At 38.4% G+C, this 24,605-nt stretch overlaps 1 protein-coding gene across 1 annotated transcript in view; it reads right to left on the reverse strand.

The window, feature by feature from the left end:
* SDCCAG8 (serologically defined colon cancer antigen 8) overlaps positions 1-24,605 on the reverse strand; it is a 206,094-nt gene that overhangs the window by 72,965 nt on the left and 108,524 nt on the right. The window contains exons 14-15 of the mRNA XM_011370073.2: positions 12,598-12,725; positions 10,396-10,504 (exon numbers count right to left, since the gene is read on the reverse strand). Of these exons, the coding sequence (XP_011368375.1) occupies positions 10,396-10,504; positions 12,598-12,725 (237 nt within the window). The remainder of the gene's footprint in view (positions 1-10,395; positions 10,505-12,597; positions 12,726-24,605) is intronic.

A 24,605-nucleotide genomic window follows, 5' to 3' on the forward strand; every position in this document is an offset into this window, starting at 1 on the left:
GGCTGTCAGACTGGATGTGTAAAGCAGGGAGGGGATTAAGAGGTACAAATTGGCAGTTACAAACCAGTTACGGGCATGTACAGTACAGCGTGGGAAATAGTCGGCAGTATTGTAATAACTATATATGGGTCAGATGGGTACTGGATTTATTGGGTGACCACTTCAAAAGTTATATAAATATCTAATCACCGTGTTGTACACCTGAAACATATAACATTGTATGTCGACTATAATTGAAAAAAAAAAAGACTATCATTCATTTACCAAATATTTACTGAGTGCCTATTATAGGCGAGCCACCAAGTTATTAAAGGAACAACTCCGGGCCTAATCTCTATAACAGAGAGTTGTTTCTTTTAATTAACATAGTTAATTCAATGGCGCATGATTAAAATCATATAATTCCAAAAGGCATAATAATGAAAAATGGCAGTCCTCTAACCCCTATCCCCAATCCAGCTGAGCAGTGATAAATACTTTCAATTTTTTAAAAGCTACTTCTTCCGGTATTTATTTCTGAATCTTAATATGCTTGCATCAATAACTCTTGTTCTGTCAATTAAGAAATTTCCACCAATTCATTATGGTAGATAAAGATTTCATATGTCTCCTTCTTCCATCTCCAGCTTGTCAACGTAATTATTAGCATTTCAGTATTTATGTTATAATGACTACCTAAGTGTTGGTCCTTGCTAAGTAGTATACCATGATTACATTTGTACTTGCATAAATTTATTTCCCCCAAACAAGTGCGCTTTAGTGCAGAGTGAATGAGTGGCAAGCCATCAACTCCTATGGGAGACTCCCAATATTAGTACCTGTAACTGCTTCTGCTGTGGCCATTCTGTTTCTCAAGAGAAAGAGCCTCCAGTTTCCTGCTTACTGTGTACAACCGTGACCATCAGAGGCTTCAGGGCTGGGTGGGAAGAGAGGGGTGGGGGGTCTCACCTTTCAGAATGGAGACTTTCTATCGACCCCTCTATTCTAACTTCAGTGCCTCTATTTTGATCAGAGCCTGCTGGGTTAATCTCTTCAGAGAAGCCCCTGTTTTCTGGGTGGAGGAGGGACAGTCGCCTGGCTGCACGGGGTGGGCGTGGAGCTGTCAATTTTGTTTTCAGTCCTATGTTCTACTCCTGCCTTCCAAGTATTTCAGGAATCCTGAGAGCAGACCAGCTTGCCTCACGTATAAGTATGCCCCTCTGCAGACACTTAAGATTCACCTTCCTCCACTTTGCTAAATCAGATACCAAAACCAATCTTCTTTTCATCTTCACATATTTCTCTTGGGATCACAGATACCTGCTTTGGTGATGGTTAATATCCCTCAGGAAATATGTTACCTTTTTAATGTCTTGGATGACCATCTCAAATCTCAAAATTTGAAGATCAGAAAGTTGTCTGTCCAAGAAAAATTGTATCCCTGCCCTGGTTTTAATTTAAAATGCTCCCACTGCCACCATCTCATCATGGTCCCTGGTTAGAACCGAAAGTTTAAAACTCTTGCATATTAAATAAGTAGGTAACGACTGGATTGTTTCCTGAAGTTTAAGTAAGACACTTGATGTAAAATCATTTCCCTCCAAAGGAAGGGTTCCTCCACTGGGAGAAATGGCCTTTACTTCCTGGTCAAGAAAAGATTTGGATTTGTTAAGAGAATTCATCCCAAGGATCAAACTGCTTCACATGTATGAAGCCATCTCCCACTTTTCGTTCACCTAATTCTTCATTTTTGTTTTCATCTTGGGTCAAGTGTCATCTCAAAGGAAGCTTGCCCTGATTAATATCTTGCAGTTCTCAATATGTCAGCACATTTTCTGAAACTACCTCTAGCTTTTATGCATACATTAACTTATAATTTATTCCTCTGAGAGGTGCTCTATGCCTCATCTTTCTTACAAGATTATATATGAGGGCATGTATTATCTCATTTTCAAGTTCAGATCAGGCACTCGGTCTACATTTGCTTCTCCTAATAAGAATTTACCTATATTTGATATTGTTGAATCAGTTAATAAATAATGACTTACATTTCTCCTTTCAAAATCACATACGATGCAAAAAATTTAGGGACAATTATAAAAATTTTTAATTTAGTGTTCTTCCAAGATTAGTCTTTCCTATCACAGTATGTACTATGCACTTAAATAAATTCTCAAATGACAAAAAAAAAAAAAAAATCCTTAAACCACATTAGGAAAAAAATGCAGAAGAATATCTCTTCTCAGGTATATTCACACACAGAAAAATAAAAGTCATGTTTTAAGAGAAAAATGAGAAGGGAAACGTAGATTTTATAGTATAAAAATGTAAAACCTTTGCACAAAAAAATCATAATATTCATTGCAGCATTATTTTGCAAAGCAACCTTGCTCTGCAACCCAATAACTGAAAACTTAACCCAGAAATTTGTCAATAGAAGATTGGTTACATTACTTACACAAAGGAATATCAAGATGCTATTCTGATAATGTAGCTATCTATTGGTGTTATGTATTGGCCTAAAATATGATGTATTACTAAGAGAGAAAAATATTAAAAATCAGCATATGATTCATTTTTATAATTTAAAAAATATTTTGACATGTGTGCCACATATTAATATGTATTATCTCTAGGTATCAGGATTTGGAATGAAAAAAATTTTTTTTTTCTTTTACATATTTTCTGACTTTTTACAATGGACATGTATTTAAAACAAAAAAAAAGGTCATTTTAATTTTGAAAAAAATCATAAAAGCAAAAAGAACTAAAAACAAATTTTTGAAAATTAAAAAAAGAACTGGGAACACAAAAAAGGAGACAAATGAAGATTAGAAGCATCGTTTAATTAATAAAGTGCTATCTCTACTCTCCATCAAAATTCCAATTTAAAAAATGTACAAGGAATATAAAAAATATTCACAGAGGAAAAAACATAAATGATCAATAAACATTTATGAAATATTTAATTTCGCTATTCAAAGAAATACTCAATAAAACCAGATAGCAGTTAAATATTGCATGCCTACTCTATTCCAGATAGTGAAATCCATCCTTTACACTAATGCTCTCAATTAATCCTACAAGGTAAGTGTTTACTTCCTTTTCTCTGTGAGGTAAATAGGAGGTCTAATGATTTGCCTAAGGTTATCCAAATGGTGAATAGCCACACCCAAATACACTTGGTCTGTCCAACTCTAAAGAGGTTGTCTCAGAATACTCTGCATAAGCCAGATAGAAGAAGTTGAAAATCACATGATATCACTTACATGTGGGATATAAACCTAAAAGCAACAAATGAACAGGACAAACAAACAGTCTCATAGACATGGACTACAGACTAGTGGTTACCAGAGGGTAGGGGGAAAGTAGTGGTTACCAGAGTGGGGAGGTAGATGGGGTTAAGGGGTCCAATATGTGGTGACAGAAAGAAATCTAACTACAGGAGGTGAACACACACTATAAATATATATATGCCTTACTGTTAAAATGTTACAGCTGAAACTTATTGGATTTCGTTAACCAATGTTCACTATAAAAAAAATTAATTAAAAAGGTAAAATTGCAAAAAAAAAAAAAGAAAATGATAATAATATAAGAAATAGTTATTATGTGAGTTTAATCTGAATTTAGCTTATTTCAATAAGCTTTTACTGAAAAGCCATTATTTGTCTGACAATATGCATACTATTTGGAGGATATAAAAATAACGAGACTTTACCGTCAAAAAAAAAAAAAGAGAAAGAATACTGTACGATATCGTGATATTGCCTTTCACTTCTTTACTCTCTCACTTCTTTTGGTCACACACTGATATATAATATGCACATACGCACTGAGCAGAATCAGGTGTAGTGCCTGAGCGAAGTAATACACTTTAATAGCTTTAAAAGAGTTCACAGTCTTTGGACCAGCAATCTCCTTTGGAGCATCCCAACGAAGGGAATCATCAAAAATTCAAATTTATGTACAAAATTGTATTATTCATAACAGTAAAAAATTAGAAACATCTTAAATGTCTTATGCATATAAATTAAAATTATGTTTCCAGAGTATTTAATGATGTAGAAAAATGTTCATTAGATGATATTAAGTGAAAAAAGTAGAATGCAAAACTGCATATATAGTCATAATCCCACAATATAATCCTATGTGTATATACACATTTATATGTATATGGAAAATGACTGAAAGAAAATATGTCAAAAATTAACACTAATTAGTTGAATGGTAATGTCACAGGAAATTCTTTCCTTAATTCTTCTTTGTATTTATATCCAAATGCCCTATATTGAGAATGCCTTACTTACAGAATCACAAAAATATCAATGTTATTTGTAAAGTACATACTACTATTGGGTATTTTATTGCTACAATATTTTTCTGCTTTGTATATTTTGTTCTTTGTTTATAACGGTGATTTGCCTACCGACTTCCGTGTTCCATAAAAATATGGTACATGGACTTGGAGATCATCTTTTATCTGTCTAGAGCCCATGATATATTGAATGACTAGTAGTTTGCAAAGTTCAAAGAGTAAACTTACAAGTGTCCATGTTAGTCTGAGATTACATTTGTGGCACGATTATCCTAGTGTCATGTGAAAGGATAACTGATTCGAATCCATTTTCATAGAAAATTTAGGCAATTTCTGACTTTACAGAAGCATGAACTTTACCATGAATTTTTACATACCAGTTATATTGTGTAATTGCATTTGCATGAAGTATAATATTATACAATTCTAATTAGGATTGTAGAGACGATTGCTTTTTAAGGGAAAATAGGATTCCTTTATTTTTTATTCTTTTAGATTCTCATTTGACTTTTGATAACAAGTAGCAGAGGCTGATGTCAGTCTCCTCTTGCAGAATAATTTTTGTAGCATCCCAACCTAACATCCAAACATGCAAGGGGAAAAAAAAATAGTTCAGCCGGGTGTGTGTTCTTTACTTCAATTAAACTCACACAGTTGGATACCTACTGTTGCCAAAACAGTAATATAATTTATACATTATAGTCCACACAGTAAAACTACACTAAAAGTCATTTAACAATATTTATAACACCATAAAATACAGTGTTAAAATATATGAACTGCAATATGTACCAAAATTATAAAATTTGTTTCTCATCATCAGTGATTAAAACCAGGATCATTGCTCTAGCCTCAATACCCACAACCCTGGTGACAGATTAGAATTCAAATCTTAATGATCAATTTACAATTAACAAGATAGAAGTGAAACAAATTAAACCAACCATTATATATAACGAGACCCAATGGACTCCCATTGTTCCTCTTAATTACAAAACGCAAATCACAAGTACACAATGGGTAGCGTCAGACATCAATCCACGAGCCTAGCAACCCAGAAAGTGACAATGACGGAAAAGAAAGAGAGGCAAAACCACGAAGCCCCGGTGCTGTGCTCTATATCCTGTTCTGTTCAACGTGCAAGTGTTGAGAGGCTAAAATCTAGCACATGCTTAATGTCCACTCCGCAGCTGGCAGAGGCTCACTCCCAGCCAGCGCCCAGCCTTTCTGCTCTCTTCCCAGACCCGTTATAGATCTCACTGCAAACTGCACTGCAAACATGTTACTGCTGATTCATCTAAGCGCCTGGGGAGAGGGCACACTTCCTTTACTTTGATAAAGAAAAATCACAGTTGCACCAAAGATATTTAAATATCTCCACTCATCGACTTTAAAAACAACCCTCTACCTGAAGTAAGCCCTCAGAGTCCTGGGGAATAAACGACAGGGGAGCTGAAGTTTATGCGAGCTACAACTAAAACTGGCCAGAATGTCTGCCTGGTGCCCACTGAAAGAAAACAAAATTCATTCTCTTGTCTGATGCTCAAACACAAGCCATATAAAATGCACGGAACCGACGGTTCATTTTTGGATTTAAAATGGGATGTGCCAGTCACAGACCTGGGGTTACAGACACCGCTCGGGCAGTGTGGAATGCACACCAAGCAGAAAGCACCGTGCAAAGCTCTGGAGGGTTTACAGAGCACAGAAGCAATAGGCACTGCCATTATGCGAAGGGGGAGAACACACACACACACACACACACACGCACACACGAAGGAACCATTTCTAAACACCTTCCCGGAGCAGCCTAGCATGAGGCCGGAGTAAAGAGTGAAACAGTACAGGAACAGTGAGCCCAGACTGTCAGCTTCCCCAGTCATTCTGCATGGGCTCTAGTCAAATGACTAGATCTGTGAGTTTAAAAAAAAAAAAAAAAAAGGAGAAAAGAAAAAAAGCGAGCTTATTTTAAATGGTATGAACCCATTTGTTTAGCATGGGATTCTGAATAACATGAAACTCTTAGAGAACTGTCACTAGTAACAAAAAGAGAACAAAAAAATGTGTTTTAAATTGTGGATCAACATAAAATAAATACACCTACGTTCAGGAAAAATTGTACTGTAGCACTCTGAGGAAAAGCCGGATCGAAAGCACCATACCGTTTAAATAACTATTTTGGAGGCTGAGCTTGCATAATTACAACACTTTAGAAAGCTCGAAACACTCCAAGATCTCCTCACCTCTCAGGACAGGGGAATTTATTTATCTCAAAAGTTTAGCATAGGGTGTGTAGAGGCACACCTCTGGAGGGTTTCTACAGGGCTTAGTATGTTTATAATTTTTATTTCAAAAGAAACACTCTGAGCTCCGCAAGTTTTATATAGGTGGCTTCAAAGCAGAAAGTAGCATCAAAATGGAACATTAAATTCTGTGTGAATTTTGAAAATCTCATAGTCTCCATGTAGAGAGACACAGGGAATGAGACCGAATCAACAGAAAATTCAAAAGTAAACAAACAAAATACCCTGAAATCACAATTTATCCTGTCTACTACTTTCTTGTGAAACACATAAAATACATACTTTGTGAGGTTTAGAAGCCTTTTAAAGTTTTAACGATAATAAGGAACGATTTCCCCAGTGTTTACTATTTGTCAGGTCTTAGTTTTAGACCAACTTGTAATGTTACAAGAGATGCCAGTTCATTCTTTAGACTGACAAACCACGGTGTAGGAGCAGGGCCTGACAAAACCAGACCCACATTTTCCTGATCCTGCTTTGCCTTGAAAAAGGTTGTCATTGTGGCACAGACGTTATGTCTGACAGAAAATGGCACTCAGACCCTGACAAAGACAATAATAGCTGAATAAAGCAGGAGAAATGATACCCAAATGGCCAGTGAAGACCCTTCAAATAATGCCATCGATGACGACAGCAGCTACTAAATACTTGTGTGTGTCCAGCACTGTGCTAGGTATCTTATATGTGTATCGGTACCTGTGTATCACTCCATAAATTTCTAATTCCTACAACGATCTTGCAACACAATTTTAGAAATGCTTTTACACATGGAGAAGCTGAGGTGTGAGTAGATTAGGGTATGTACACAAGGTTATGAAGCTAAGTGGCAGAGCAAGATACAAACCTAGTTCTTTCTGAATTCCAAAGTATTTTTTACTGTGTATTGCCTATGTCATCAACGAAGGGTACCATCACACTTGTTTTCTCCCTCCTTTCCTCCCTTCCTTCCTTCCTTCCTTCCTTCCTTTCCTTCTTTCCTTCCTTCCTTCCTTCCTTCCTTCCTTCCTTCCTTCCTTCCTTCCTTCCTTCCTTCCTTCCTTCCTTCCTTCCTTCCTTCCTTCTTTCCTTCCCTTCCTCCCTCCCTCCTTCCTTCCTTCCATCCATCCATCCATCAATACGTATTGAGTGCCATCTATGAGTGTCAGACAAAAAGAAACATATTCGATTTACAAAGCAGTGGTCGGGAGCTAGAGGAATCAGAAGCCAGAGGAGCTGGAGAGGGGCTGAGGTTCAAGTTCACTAGACCAGCACAGGGTAAACTGATAGAGCAGGAAAAGGGGGGGCCTAAAGGTACAGAGCACAGGTTAACCCAGGCTCACAGGCTATTTGCTCACCTGCCAAGTACCACCTACTTCACAGTGGGGATTTAAAGAATAATTTTTCTTTCTCAAACTTGCTCATCATGACCACTTTGGCCTGGATTTTCTTTAACAGTAGATGTAAAATATTATAGTTATTGTAAGAAAGAGCATAGGCTTTGAAACCAGAAATATCTAAGAACTGTAGCTCCCCCGTTACCGGCCATTTAAACACTCTGATCATTGGTTTTCTCATCTGTAAAAGAAGTTATAATTCTTGTCTTAAGCTGTGGTGAGAATTAAATAATATATACTAAGCACATAGCACCCCCTTCTCTTTCATCCGCTTTAATTTCCTGAATTGTGTCTCCTTAGAGAGAAAGATAATTAAACAATAATCAATCACGAAGTAATCTTAATACTGTAAACCTCAGATCAATATAATTTTTTTTCTTGAATTACATAATCCGGTTTGTTTGCTTCTAACAAATTATTTACTTTGGGATCTATGTGAGGCAAATCAAATATTTCTGCTTGGGAATAGCTACTTTTGAAACTTTATGAGTCATTTTCATGACAAAATCATGTGGGTTTCCTTGTCAAATTTCCCGAAAATATCTGGTATTTTGACACCCTGAGCTCTTCCCCTACCCAAACAAGATATTTAATTAGTATTTGCTAAGAAGGAGCACACGTCAGAGCATGTTCTTAGCGGTTACGGGAGCGTCCACCTTCCTATGGGCAGAGAGAACTGGATTCATAAGCCCTCTGATTCCTCAGAAGATTCTGAGAAGGGAATTCCATTGGCTAAGGCAGCTAATTGAGGAACTCAAGATAGGGCTCAGAGTGATCAGGTGTGCTCTGATCCGCCTGGAAATTCTTTCTGAATGAGACACCTAAGTCAGTAGGTTTGCTTGCTGAGCCATATTGCTGGCTCTGTGTAGATCTGATTTTCAGAAAAATACAGAAGAGAAGATATACAGGTTATTTTTTCATTAGGTTATATTGTAATGTGACATTTGATATCTAGCTAATTATGTGAATGTTGCCTTTTATAGTTCAATTCAAAGGGTTCTGTCCAATATTCATTTACAAGAGGAAACCACAGTTTGAGCAGGTCAAATAAATTTGTCTGAGATTACACAGTTACTGTCAGAGCTGAGATGACAACTCAGGCTTCTTATGATTTAGTATATAAAATAATTCATCTATTGAGATAATCTGGTTAGAAAATGTGCAGAAAAAAATGATTAAGATCCCAATCAGTGGATTTATACAAGAGCAGTGTATATATAAAATAAATGATAGTAGCTCTGTTAAAATAAAAAAAGATTTCAGAAAGAGAAGGAAAGGATGATTTTGGTGCATTTCAAAGCATCGTCTTTCATTTTTATATATACACATTTCACCTATTATAATTTAACCAGCTTTTGTGGGTTTATGGAGAACTATGATAATAGATTAAATTGTGGTACATGTATCCACATAAGACTTTAAAACGGCTCTTGATTTGTCTGCATCCTTTATTAGAATAATTGCTAATCTTGACCCTGTGTTCTGAAATTTCATAGTTTTCAATCCTAATCATTGAAAAAGTCAAATAACAGTATGTATACATAATCACACACACAAAAAACCCGGTATTGTGTTCACATGGACAATTAAGAAAATGTTCATATAGAGAAAATATTTTCACAGGAAATATATCAACACATATAGTAAGCAGTTCCCCCTTATCCACAGGGGATATGTTCTAAGAACCCCAGTGCGTGACTGAAAACCCTTTTTTTCCCCTATATGTACATATCTATGATAAAGTTTAATTTATAAATCAGGCACAGTAAGAAATTAACAACAATAAGTAATAATAAAATAGAACGACATAACAAAAACCTGTAATAAAAGTTATGTGAATGTAGTCTCTCTCACTCTCCCAAGCTCTCAGAGTAACTTATTGTACTCTACACACATTTTCACTTAAAAAAAAACAAAAAACACTTCACGGCTTCTATTTGGAATGTCCAAGTTGCCGGCATCACCAGTCTTGTGCTTTGGGGCCATCGTTAAGGAGAACAATGGTCACTTGGATACAAGCGCTGTGATATCTTGACAGTTGATTTAATAACTGAGATGGCTACTAAGTGACTAATTGGGGGGTGGGGTGGGGACACACACAGCTCAGCTAGGGCCGGACAAAGAAACGGTTCCTGTGTCAGGCGGGACTGAGCGGGATGGCACGAGATTTCACCACGCTACTCAGACCGGCATGCAATTTAAAACTGATGAATTATTTATTTCTAGAATTTTCCATTTAATATTTTCAGAGCATGGTCGGCAGCGATGCACTGAAACTGCAGAAAGCTAACCTGTGGATAAAGGGGGACCACTGTATCGAATTTTGAGATTCGACTACAAAATAGTAGAAATGTTTTCTAAGGAAGAATTATAGTATTCCCACTAATAGTGCTCTGAAAGTACTATATATAATATTACCTACCTGCTTTTTTGAGAGATTTGTTCCAGTTTCTTGGCTAACGTACAGCACTCTTCCTTTAATTTTGTCAAAAATGTATTCTGGGAGGTCAGCAATGAATACTGTTCATTTTCTAGAAATAACGATAAACCCCCCACCAACATAAAATGTTTATGGTTGTAACTCTGCAGTGCTTCCATATGCAGAATGGTAAAGCACTAAGACAGCTACACATTTCCCAGAAGCCACTAGATCACTGTCAATATCCTAAGTCAAAGGGCTGCTCACCCGGCAGGACATTGAATCTTGTGAGACATTTGTTTTTCTGATGATTACACAGCAGAAACATTTTTTGATCATACCAGCTTGGTGTAATGTTTTAGCATGTTAATAGATTGTCAAATACCTCGAGCGGAGTTATAGATGCGTATATCTTTGTAATATGCAAGATATTATATTTTTATTTTGACAATTTTACTATAAACACTGTCAAAAATGACTACAACCAGATAATTCAGAACTAAAATAATCGAGGAACTCTCTTCTACAGCGTAACTCATGCTCTGTGCTTCGTATTCGTTCACATAATTTCATTACCTCCCATCTTACATATACTCCTCTAATTATGAAGGTGAAATACGTAATTTGATTTCATTGTCAACAGTATGAGCTTCAGTGAAGATCTGGTTAAAGAAATTGAACAGAATGTGGTATTTTTATGCAACATAAAGGGAAGTGTTGTTAAGGTGATTCTAGCAGGCAAATACTCCCGTCTTGCCCAAAGATTCTGCCCAACTCCGTGATCACTAGGATCCTGCTAGCAGCGGTGGGAAACGATAGTTTATCCTATAATTTCCCCCTTTTGTTTTCGGTGGAGAAACATCTACTAAGTCTGATGGATTTTCATTTCTTCTAGTCAAACACTGTTAGAAAAAAGTCTCCACTAAAAGTATTGGAGGGAATTACATGAGTCAATATGACCTTTGCCTAAGTAAAGAGATTATTTAATAAACTTTACATTAGCAATTTTTCACCTATAGCGTAAGTGACAATTTTTTACCATGTCATCAAATATGGTATGCATTAAATCATGTGAAAATTATCTTTAAGTTTAATAAGGTCCTTAATTTCTTTTCAATTTTAGCTCAGGATTGGCAAAAAGCATATAGCATACAAAGCAAAATAAATCAAGGCACTAAAAAATTAAGCAACATCTTTCTGGAAGAGACAGGATCAATTAAACTTTTGTTTTAATAGTACAATCAGCGTGGAGTATGTGGTGTGGAATTATAATGAGTGACACTGTCTTGTTTTGACTAACACTGTCTGTGAACACACAACTCAAAAGTGAAAAGAACTACATAATGCTTCGACTGAACAAATCAAACTGCCTATTTTCAAAGTGCATTTTACTTTCAAATTAAAGGTAAAGAGTTACTGGCCAACTCGGTCTGCAGAATAGCGCCAATGTGATGAAAGATAGCAATTTTTAGCCAAGCTGCCAGCTGTGGTCAATGCCTTGTATTAGTGAATTTTAACAGCAGTTGTGAGAACTTGAAGAATGCAAAGGATTAAACATCACTCTAGATTGGGTTGGGGGAGGTGGGGAAATCATACAAATGCTAAAAATGTTCGAAGCTGCAAAGATTAAATAAAGGAACATATCAATTTGGAGCCACTGAATTACATCCAGCTGCGACAGTGAATTAAGAACCGATTAATGGCTAAAGCTTTTCTCCAGTTTGGATGCTGAAGCAAACTCATTAGGCTTTTAGAGTAGCTATAATGTGTGTACTGTGGGAACTGTTCAATGCTATTCAGGAGACTCTAACTGTAAGCTCAGAGCATTTCCCGCAGAGCTTCTGATGCTATTTTCTTTATATAACATGTGTGCCTGAAAACCCAGCCAAAAACAAGCCCTTTGTTTTTCTACTTTGTTGTGGTCTCTCTCAGCTTTACGTTTCTTGAACACAGGTAAATAAACTCATAATCCAGATGGTGCAACAGATGTGAGAGCAGCACTCTGAAATCAACAGACAGTGGGCAATACTTTCCATTTTCTCTTTTAAACGCTAACTAATATGTAATTCGGAACCTCCGGTGTAGTTAGCATCTGCTCCCTTCGGCCAGCCAAAGGTTACAGGTGTTCCTGATGTCATTTCGCAGTGAGGCGTGGGCCTGGCTTGTGAGCGAGTGCCCAGGCTCTAATCTTTCCCCACCACCTACCAGTTTCGTCATGCTGGGCCTCCATTTGCTGTATCTTCTGTGTCAGCTCCTGCTCTCTCTGCTGGGCCTGAAGGGCTTGGGCCTTTGCTTTGTTGCTAAAGCTCTGCTGAATGCTCTCTTTTTCCAGTCTACAAAGCAGAGAGGAGACAGACAGACATTTATTTAACCTACAGATGCGTGAGCCCCCGTCACTTCTCCGACAGAAGACAGAGAGCTGCGACGTAATAAACTGTTCAGCATAAGAAGACTACGCTCTTTCTGCCGCCCCCGCCCCCGTCAGGGGGAAAATCCAAGGGGACCAGTCACACAGTGTTAAACACGCACCGTGAACCCAAATAGGCTACGCGTGCAACTTTAAAAATCAAAATGTCGTGGCGACTGAGAAATGGTATTTTGTGACTTTAAAAGACAAATACTTTTCTCTAGAACGTTCTTAATGTTCTGTGCCATCAATTAGTCTTTCATCTTCTGAATGGTTAATATTTCCCGAAGGTCCTGGAGTTATAGGAATAGCATCGCTCAATATAACAAAACTTAAATTCTGGAAACTAAGCTTTGTAGATACCCCTACTTTGACTCCCAATGGAATCTCAAACATAATGTAGGAGATTCTATCTAGGGGCAAGGACAGGATTCTGCGGTACCACATGCATGTTTTCGTTAAATATTTTCACACATTAGGCCATGTAATATGAATATATAAATATGAATATGAAGATGAATAACTTCCTGCAGCACTTCATAATAAACCCTTTTTGGGTCATGTTGAGAAAAATCGCAGAATGAGAAGCTTTCATAAAGACAATAGCCCATCCCACTGTGATTGGATACTGACCCATCCCATTGGGACCCAAGTGGATATTGACCCATCTCATTGGGACCTAATCACAGTGGCTCCTAAAAAGAGGAGCCTCCTGAACAATTAGAACTCCAAGGATGCGAAGGAGCTCAAGGCTGGCAGCGCTGCGGGTACTGACACTGTGCATGCGCACACGCATGCACACAGGCACGCACGCACACGCACACGCACACACACACGCACACACTAGGCTGGTTCCTCAGACTCTACATATGGGTAAGTGATATGAGGGTTTCCTTCAATTAACTGACTTAGTTGTTTCTCACTCTTGATCTCCTCGTGGGCATTTCTCATCCATGCTGCTTTAGTTTACTAATCGACATACTCACTGCCTTGCCTTTGCCAAACTGAAAATAAACAATTCCATAAAGCTAGCGCTCCTAGTGTATGTACCGCTGTGGAACTTCGATTCACTGGTTTCTAATTATAAAGCAACATAAGGAAAGATTGTATTGAAATTGGTCAATGCACGTGGTAATGTGATGTAAAATTCCGGAATGAAAATACACCGACGCCTCACTCAAGTGGAATCATCGGGGGTCCGCGCTAAACGTGAGAAGGTCCCCTCTGGTTCTTCTAATAGCGACACCCCCTCGGACTTGCTCCAAGGTCTGGCCGCGCACTCAGATCCAAACTGGTACGTCGCGCTGGACGGACAGTCACGCTAGCCCGCTTTTTGCCTCCGCAGTCACACCGCGTATTTTCTGGCCATGGATCACCGCACAGGTCTCTCTGTCTTCCTGGGATGTCTCCCCCACTCGCAGCCCCATCACTCCCCACCCCAGCCCCTGTGCCCCTGCGCGGCGCACACCGCCCCTTTAAGGACTGCTGGAAACCTCCCCCCCGCCTTCCATTCTTTCCTAAATTAACTATTCTTTCCTCAGGGACCTCAGTAAATGTTGTGTACACACGCATCCTACTGAGACAGCATTTATCGCACTTTAGTTATTGGTTTACATGTCCGCCTCCTTTGTCATCTTTGCCTCTCTATACCCTGAGCCCAGCTCAGTACTCGGCTCATAGGAAGCAGGCAGTGAGTGTTTAATGCAGATGTTCTTACACCGTCGCCTGGGGGAAGGGCGGCTGTGGTCTTTAAGTGGAGCTGGAGAATCTGCTCGAGTCTTACATGAGAAGAGTGCTCGGGAAGAGATGGCTCTGATGGCTTCGCCAGCTGCAGACGAAGCTGCCGAAGGAGTCAGCCTAAAAAGAGCGTGGTGAACTCTTTCCAAGTCAGACCTCGAGTTAGAGCCGGGGATGCAGATAGGGAGGCCTGGGTCTCTGGGTAACCACAAAATGCATTGTTGAAAACCAACACCCACTTGACAGTGAAAAGGGGCATGATTAATAATTATAGAGAGACAACGTCCTAACTGGGATTATCCTTGGAGAACTGGGTTTGTGGTTCACCTACATAAAGGGGTTGCCGGTCTCATCATCAATTTTGACAATGAGCAGCTGCCTAATTACTGATATCCTAAATTTACTCTAGAAAAAGAACTACGGTGATTATGACTCTCCTAATAAAGTAAAACAATTTAAAAGGATGCTCTATAAACAAATGTTGAGTTTACACATCAACTTTTTTTTCTTGCATCCTCCTCCCCCTTCCTCCAATGTTGCTTTCTTCCCTTGCAGGTTCTTTCTGAATCAGCAGCAGGCTTTTTACAAAACCTTAGAAGGTTAGAACTGAAAGGGAATCTCAAATTTGTCAATCAAATCCTCTCACATTATAGCTGGAAAGAAAAAAAAAAGAGAGTCATAAAGAATTAGAAATCTGCTCAAAGGTTATGTTGTAAGCGATGTAAAGGCACAGGTGGCATTTGAAATATTTTGATTTAGGAAAATCTATTTTACAACAATCTAGAGGTATGCAATAACGGACTGGAAGAATTAATAACCATTTAGGTATCCAAGGAAGGGATTAAAGAAAAATCTTAATCAATCCATTTAACATGTATTATAACTCTATTATTTGAAAGACACTCTGCTAGGCACTGGGTCAAATAAAGATAAATACAGCATAATCTTTGCCCCAAAAGGGAATTCAAAACGGCTAAAATAGAAGGTAGAAGGGAAAATACACCACAAGCAAGGTACAAGGGAAATAACTACCTACGCATAGAAAACCGAGAAGTTAACTCCAGGTGTGTGAAAGCTTCATGAAGAAAAGCTGAGCCAGTCTGCCCGACTGGCTTTCGTTCAGTTCTCACCCGAAACATTGATGACCTCATTTAACCAGGCTTGTGATTAGCTGTATTTTACAAATCGAAACAAAACCAATGGCGGTAAATTATTTCTTGTTCGTTATTAAAATGAGACTGACAGATTTATTATTAACGGCTAAGAACTGGAAGCAACCTAAATGTCCATTGACTGCTAAATGGGTAAACAAATTGTGGGACAGACTTACCATGGAATACTGGCAAGAGTAGCAATAAAAAGGAACAAACCATACAGTTACGTACAACACATGGATGAACCTCAAAAGCATATGCTTAAAGAAGCCAGGCACCAAAAACATATTTTATGATTTCATTTATGTGACAGTCTAGAAAAGTAAACACTGGAGTGACGGGTCAGCATCGCCAGGACCTGGAGGTCGGGAACAGGCACGAGGGAACGTTTTGTGTTGATGGAAATGTTCTAGATCATGATTATGATGGTTCCATAACTGCGTATGTTTGTCAAAATACACTTAATTGCACACTTAAAATTGTTGATTTCTATGATATTTAAATGTATCTCAAAAGAGCTGATTTTTAAAAAGAGCAAATACACTAGAATAGGAACATCCACCTTTTCGTCCAAGTTATCAACATCCCCTGTGATCACACATGTACATGTAGGATATGACAGTGTTTTTTGATAACAATTAAAAATTAAAATGAGTGAACAAGTACTGGATAGGCCTCAGACTTGGGCTAAGTATACACAGAGGTTCATACTTAGTCCTTATACTAACTCCTTTTTTCGAATTATAGTTCTGGTTCACTTTATTTTCTAAAAATGTCTGCGATATTTATCATCCCACTAAAAACATGGGACTGAAGAATTAACTTTACACTTCCGATCCTCAACTTTTCTATATCATTTATTATTCTAAATCTTGCTCTTTAAAAATATGCTGAATATTTTTAAATTGACTTAATGAAAATATTTTTTAAAAGTACATTTAAAATTTTACAGTTATATTAAAGACGAAAAATTTCTGATGACCCTAAAGTTCATCACTGAGTCTGGGACAGAAATGATGAAAGCCTCAAGTCTGAGAACAAGGACGTGGCAGTGGTGGCGATTTGAGGCACCAATCCCATCTGCCATGATTCTATTCACTTTTTACTGACTGTTCTAATATTGGACATACAACCCTTTTGGTTAAAAGATGTTTCTCTTTTGAAGTACAATATAGAGAGCTTTGTGACAGTAGCACACGGATATGACAAAACTTCTGAGACCATTTGTAACATACTTACTATCTGAGAACCATTCTTGATAGAATTACAGGGAGAAGTAGCAGAGACGTGTGGGGTGCTATTGTGGGTTCAGGCACATGATGGCCACGTGTCTCAGTACTGGCGAGATTACTGACCTTTGACCACGTGGTCAACACCAGCGGTGTGCTGGGAAATATTTAATAATGTGTCTCCGGGTGGGGAAATCCCTCGTTTACAGTATTTACCAATTTTTAGTGTAAATACTTCTACCATGGCTGGTTTCAGGCTACCAAAACAATAAAACTGAATACAGAGTTGAGACAAAAGGCACAGAATCAGCTTTCATGAGCCGGTGTGTCATCGTGGGTAGCTTCTCCACTGTAAAGTTACTACATCCCTGTCCGTAATTATGTAACAGGTAATTTGTTGGGAGATGCTAAGACCATGTAAATATCCTATTTCTCATCAAACTCTCACTACGAGTTTTATATCCAGTGATGACTTTTCTACTCTGACACTCTTTCTTATTGATTAGTTAACACTGTGCTCTAAGGAAGAGCTTTCTTTTCTCTACCATTTATTAATTTATTGATATCAGCATGGAGTCATGGATTCTTATTTTATTCAGTGGATTATAATCTATTATGATCATTATTTATTTTTATGTGCAACGCATCCTAAGTTTGGCCAACGAAAACCACTTTAAGCTGGTTCCTACGTGACACATCTCCACTGTTCTTGTGTATTTCTTGGCTTTCTGTCTCCACAGGATGTTCCAGGCTCATCTTGTCCTTACACCGGCTTTGGAATCAGTACCTGTCCAAGGAACTCTTGGGCCTTTTAGTGGAGAATGGTATTTAGAAACCAAGATCTGTCACTAGGTGGTGCTCATTGCCACTAAGAAGTCTTTGTTTCCAGGTCACCCTAGTAGACACAGCCAGGATATGAACCTACACATAGATGTATAAACATAAATTTCTTTATACGTGTTTATATGAATATATACATGCACATTCACACTTGTATTTCCAACTCCAGTCCAACAACATAGTAGCACCTAGTCTCCCCTCTTTTCATAACTAACTTTTTTCCTTAGCAGTGAAAAACCTGGATCCCATTTATCTTCAACGTATTTACTCATTCGCTCAGATTAGAAAACACAGGAAGTACTTTCAAAACTATTAACCTACTATGGAAAGCAAATCCACTCATAACTATATATTTGCTTACAGTTTTGTTTTGCTTCTTTTTTTGTTTTGCTTGTTTGTTTTACAAATGCATGCACACCATCTTTAGTTGGTTCTATTTGTATTCTTGGAAAGTTACATATTGAAAGGCAAAGGAATACAGTAGAAATGGTCTATCTACCTCTTTATGGCATATGTGACCACTTATTTTAGTCCTGGGGTTCTTCACTCAAATAGGACAGAAAAAAATCCTATCTTAAAGAATTAATAATTTTAGTAAGCCATAATTTATTAATGTTTACCATAAGCTAAGCTCTTTACATGTATCATTTTATTTAATCCTCACACAACCCAATGAGGTAGGTTCTCTTCTTAGCCTCATTTTATGAATGAGGAAACTGAGACCTAGAGAGGTTATACAGTTTGTTCACAGCCTGCCGATTATTGAGGGGCATCGCCAGGAAATTTAAGCCTACCTGACTTTAAATAAGGTTCACAGTTTGAATCTCCATGCTTCAATCTCTTACTTGATCAGGGATGCAGAGAAATGAGAGAAGGTCGAAAGGGTAATAAGTGTCTTATTTCAATTATCCATATGTGTGTGTGCCCTTTAGTACCTTCACTGTCCATCTTGGGAGCTGAATCCCAAGTTAGTTCTCCTCCTTTCCCATTTGTCCCCTATGTTATTGGGTCACTTCCTCCCACAATGACACCATCAATTAGTTGCATCTTCCTTTAAGAAATATATTGACCTTTGCGAAAACACATCCCCTGCCTCCAGCTGGTCACAGACTCCTAGAGAAGATAAGGCATGCACATCTTACCTGGAATGTAAGTGCCTAAAGAATAGAAACCTTTGTTTTGTTCACTAATTTGTCTCAAGAGCCTGGAATCTTGCCTGGCACAGGGTTGTATCATCAACAAATATTTGATGAAGGAATGAATGAACAAAGGAATGAATTCACAACTGTTAACAGATAGAAAGTACCACTGGTTTAACGATCCTCCGGCCCAGTGATTAGATGAAGGGAATGGAATAAGATCATCCTTATTTTGGCTAATAATTTAATTTAGTTTAATTATTGTTATTGATGATAATAACAAAATAAAAATATAGTAAATTAGTAGAGAGCACAATGTCCTCCATGTTCGAGACAAAAACATACGCTTATTTCCAGCGAACAGGGGCTACATTCTCGTGTTTGGGCAAATGCAGAAATACTGGGATGGAACAAACAGAAATAAGAAAATAATAAGGGGACTAGGATTCAGTGACCTCTACGTCCTTAAGTATGCAAAAAACCCAATGGCATCATATATTTCTATTTGTTTCACTGCAAAGTATGTCAGAATTTTGAATTTTAAGCACAATGTTGAAAGACGAGTTTTCAGATGGGAGCATGAGTCACTTCTGAGAAATGAAGCAGAAACAGAAAGGAGGTCAACTTCTTTCAAAGAAACAAACACAAAAGAAAGGAAATAACAGAAACATCCCTGAAATAATTTTCCCTCCAAAAACATTCACCTACGGTATCTCCAAAATAATTTGAAAACTTACCTTCAAGGCAATAAAGGGTGTTCCTGACTAGATATTACCTGCTTCTCCACACCGTCTGCCCAACTCCCATTCACTTAAAACCACGGCCTCTTAACGTCTCATTATCCTCCACGTGTCTGTGGTTTCTGTTCCTAAAGCACATTCGAATGCATTGACCTCTCTATTCATAACAAGCCCACAAGGCAGGGAGATGGAACAGATACCACTGTTTGACAGATGAGTCATCTCAAGCTCAGAGAATTGAGAGCTTTGCTTGACACCACACGGCTAGTCGTAAGGGGCACAGTTAGACCCAGAACCCATCTCCTTACTCTAAGTTCGGCGTCCTTTCCAGTCCATGGCCTCACATGAGGGGTTCAGTCAAACTCTGTTGGTCATCCATTCAACAAATACTTAAACACCTACTCTGTGCCAGGCACGAAAGCCTGGGATGCATCGGCACGCGAGACGCAGACCAGGACCACGCCTTCGGGGTTCATAGTCTAGTGAAGACGACAGACGAGAAAGAAGAACTAAAAGAGTACAGTAAATACTAAAATAGGGCTAAATTCCTGCTATCGGACAGGTGGATAGGACAGGAGCTGCAGGGTGGCTGGGTACAGTAAAGAAGGACTTCAGGAAGCTTAAGAAATTAGATGGTTAAAATGAGTTGTAATTAGCCATCCAAAGAATGAGAAGAATATTGTTACAAATGAAGTGGATACTGGTGCAAAGATCCGGGAGGAGAGATAACCAGGTACCTCTGGAAAAACTGCAAACAGTTCTGGCACAACTGGAGGGTGGAATATATATGTCGGGGGGTAGAAGCGAGCAGCTGGTGGAGGGGAGATTGAAGGAAGATGAGACATGGAAATGTAGGCAGAAGCCAGAACATGCAGCTATTTTTAAGGACTTCATCCTGAGGGAAATAGGGAGCCGATGTAGGGTTTTAAGCAGGGGAGTGTTGTGATCACACTCGAGCTTTAGAAAGATCACTCTGGCTGCAATGTGGGGAGCAGGGGGGGAAGGCACAACACAGAAGCAGGAGAGCACTTATTACTACAACAGCAGCAAGAGCAATTTCTGTCATTGTTTCTTGAATACAGTAGATACTGTAGGTAGATACTGAGACCGAACAGCCATCGATGAATGTTTCAGTCACTTTCGGCCTTAAAAATTTTTGATGGCTCAGAGGTCTCTGACGCATTCGTGACTGCACGGAGCAAGTTCCTCTGAGAAAGTCAGGGCCTCCTGCATTCTATTTTACACCATAGGCCCAATTCGAACTAAACAATGAGGACGAATATGCTATCGCGCAAAATAAATTAGATCATGATTTTGCCTTTGCATCTTCGTATTGTCAAAATATTCATATTTACCATCTCTGACTTTTCTGTGTAAACTAATAACTTGGGTCCACTCTTGCCTCTCCTCTCTGGAAAATATCAGCTTATCTACCTATTCCCAACAATTAATCCTTCTGATGAGTAACTTCAAATCGCACGTCAATAGGATGTCATACATTACATATTACATGTGATAAGAGCACTTCTGTAACCTGTCAATGAATATGCGTCATCGTCAAACTGCAGAACAACTGATTGAGAAGTTTCTTTTCTATTAAATAAAATGGTTTTGAAATTAATTTCTAGGATCTATTATTAAATTGGGAACATATTGGTTATATTGTGGCTGTTAAATTTATTCAGAAATGTGCTATAATAGAAAGAACTACAATTATTAAATACATTTTATAATATCTCAAGCGTGACAGAGTAATGCTTCATTCATTTGGAATGCTGGGAGACAGGCTGTCCATATGAGAAAATTTTCCAGGCATCAGATCCACAGAAATCTATGTGCAGTAGAAGTATGTCTGAAATATATTAATTATTTCTTTGCTTCCTTAAGCAACCTACACCCAATGTAACAAACACTTCTTGATAATCCAGGTTCACAATTTCACATGAGGCAGGCCTGTTGCCACTGTTCTTCCTGCTGCTAGGAAGCTCCTAGGGGTTACTGCTCGTTGTGCCTAACAAGTGGCTGGAAACAGGACACTCGATGATATTTGTTACACAAAAGCTCTCATGCTTTTCTAAAGGACCAGGAAGTATATAGAAGCCTACCGATCTGCTTCTTGTAATTTTTTATTGATTGTCGTGCTATGATTTACTGCCATGTTTTCTGTTTTATTTTGAATGGTTTTTGAAAAAATATCTAGAAATGTTACCTTAGGATAGTACCACTGCTTTCACACAGAAAAGTGCCAGTGTTTTGCAATAATTAGTTGCTTCTTTAAAGTACTTTTTAATTTATATTTCAGTTTGTAGCTATCTGCCAAATGGCTGAATTTACCAGAAGTCAAAGTTTGAGTAAGTAATAAGCATAGTAGTTTTCATTGTTGCTGAGGTGATGTGCCTTTAATATGTTTGTGAAACATTCAATATGTTTGTATGTATTAGGACCGTTTTCTGTTCACTAACCTTGGCTTGATCACAACAACAACAACAAAAAACAGTTCATTTTTAAATCTTGATTGAGATCTCCCTTTTTGCACACAATTCTGGAGCTGAGAAGTACTACATTTACAGAAAACTGACTTGAGCCCAGGTTTTCAGATTCCTACTCCAGTATAATTCTCACTCTTCTAAATTAGAAAATCATCATTCTTGCCACACTAATCAGGTCATTTTCCTCTTCGAAACATCTATCCTTTTAGTCATTTTATGATTTGACATTATTTCTATGTGGCTTACGGCATTTGCTTATAACTACTGTCTACTTTCTCCACTGTTTCCTCTGCTTTGGTAACGAATTTGCTGGATTCTCCTCTTCCTCTAGCCACGTCTAGGTCGTCGTCCTCACCATCCCCATAGCTGCAGAGCTACCCTTTCCGTTACCTTTATTCTTAAATCTATCGTCACGCTCATTCCCACAAGGTAGCCTATCCTGACCTACTCAAACCAGGAAAGAAACATATGCAAATAAAACCCTAAAATACCTCTAAAAACAGTCTCGGCCCTTATTCCTGAAGACGTAAATTCCGCTGCCAGCAGGGCCGGGTCATTCTTTTGTACCCAAGGAGGCAGGGGTTAAGGGCACAGGCTCTGGTGTCAGCCAGACTTGGCACCAGAGTCCCAATTCCTTCTATTAGCTATGTATCTAAGCCAGTCACTTACCCTATGAGTCAGTCTTCTCAAATGCAAAATGGGGTTCATGAAAGCACCTCTCCTCATAGGACTCCTCGTATTTAGTACAGCAGTGACATGTCACAAGTGTCCAAAATATTCATTAGTACCATTATTATTGTTACCATTATTAATGCCTAGAAGATGACTCCTCAGAGTATAACAATCAATATAATTATCTCCAAGACAAACAACCTTGAGGAACGAATAAACGATCTCCTCGATTTACTGATAAAAGCTACATAGGAGGAGGTGGCATCGCACAAGGGATGCGAGCTTGGGTTTTGGACACACATGAACCTGGACTCAAACCCGGGCTCCGCCACGCACTAGCAGTGTGACGCTGGAGTGGAACCTTAGTCTAAGGCTCATTTCCTTGTTTAATGAAGTGATATTATCACGATACGTGAGATACTCTACGCAGAGCAAGTGGCAATGTCCGGCCCAGGTGACCATTTGAAAGTATCTCCACTGATGGAATGGCGTCTAGGCATTTAATTGTCAAATTTATTTTCAACAACTCTTAAGAGGTAGAGGCAAAGATGAGACGGTAAGATGTGGAAGAACTTATGACAATGAGCTGCTGCTCCAGGTAACAGCCAGGAAGGGGCGGCTTCCTCCATCCCCCTCCTCCCCAAAGTGACAGGTCTTCAAAAAAGGCCGAAGCGCAGTCGGTCTGGCTGCTGGCTCCAAAATGAAAAAGAAAGCTGACATGATTTTCTCGTTCTTATAGAATGACTCCAATTATTGTAGAAATAGAATTCAGGGTTGATGCTCACGAGAAACCCACTGCATTGACATCAGGCCCTGCGGGAAAGTCAGGAAGACGAAGGAACACAGGGTGGGGACTGCGGTGGCTCCTGCCGCAGCCGTGGGCCACGTGTGGCTACTGAGCCGGTGAAACGTGGCCAGACTGAGCTGAGACGTGCTGCAAGTGTAAATAATACACACCGGATCGTGAAGAATTTGAAAAAAAAAAAACAGCTAAAAAACTAATAATTTATACTGATTACATGTTGAAATGATACTATTTTCTATATAGTGGGTTAAATTGTTAATAAAATTGATTTCACCCATTTCTCTTAAAAATCCACCTATTTGAATACTTAAATTCCATATGTGGTTTGCATTTTGTGGCTCCCATTGTATTTCTATTGGACGCTGTTGGCCTGAGCATAACTCCTCTGCTTACTTCCCTGCAGCAAAGCATCATCGTCAATCCTGATGCTCCACAAATTAAAATAGCCATGTTGTCTTGAACTGCTACCTTTAAGTGCCTCATGAAGACAGCAAACCTCGTAACTTTTATAAAAAGCAAAAAATGATCAAAATAACATTTTTTTTTTTACCTTGATAGATTTCTCATTTAAGTCAGCCAGTCACCATTACTTCAAAGGAGACACTAAGGAGAAGAATATTATCTTATATTCACCATATTATACAAATGTGAGTGACATGACTTTTTTGTGTGTGTGTGATAAATCAGATCTGGTTTGAAGCATCTCCCAAAATAAGAATGCATGTTTAAAACTATATTACAAAGCACATTAAAAACTATTCCATATGACCAAGCTGGAAAATTATAGAAAAATGTCCAGGCATGTACATGGATTACAGATACCTAATAAGATAATGTACATACAATTGGAAAATCATTATCATTTAATAGTCTTTCCATAATTGTTAAATGGGAAATAGTAGATTCTCTGAGAGACTTTTCCCCCAGATTTCTTCCCTGAATCTCCAGGAATTGCCCTTCTATCATTCATTAATTACTTGTTTCTAGCAAGAAACTAACAC

This window comes from Pteropus vampyrus, unplaced genomic scaffold (genome assembly GCF_000151845.1).
Source record: "Pteropus vampyrus isolate Shadow unplaced genomic scaffold, Pvam_2.0 Scaffold159, whole genome shotgun sequence".
NCBI classification, from domain to species: domain Eukaryota; kingdom Metazoa; phylum Chordata; class Mammalia; order Chiroptera; family Pteropodidae; genus Pteropus; species Pteropus vampyrus.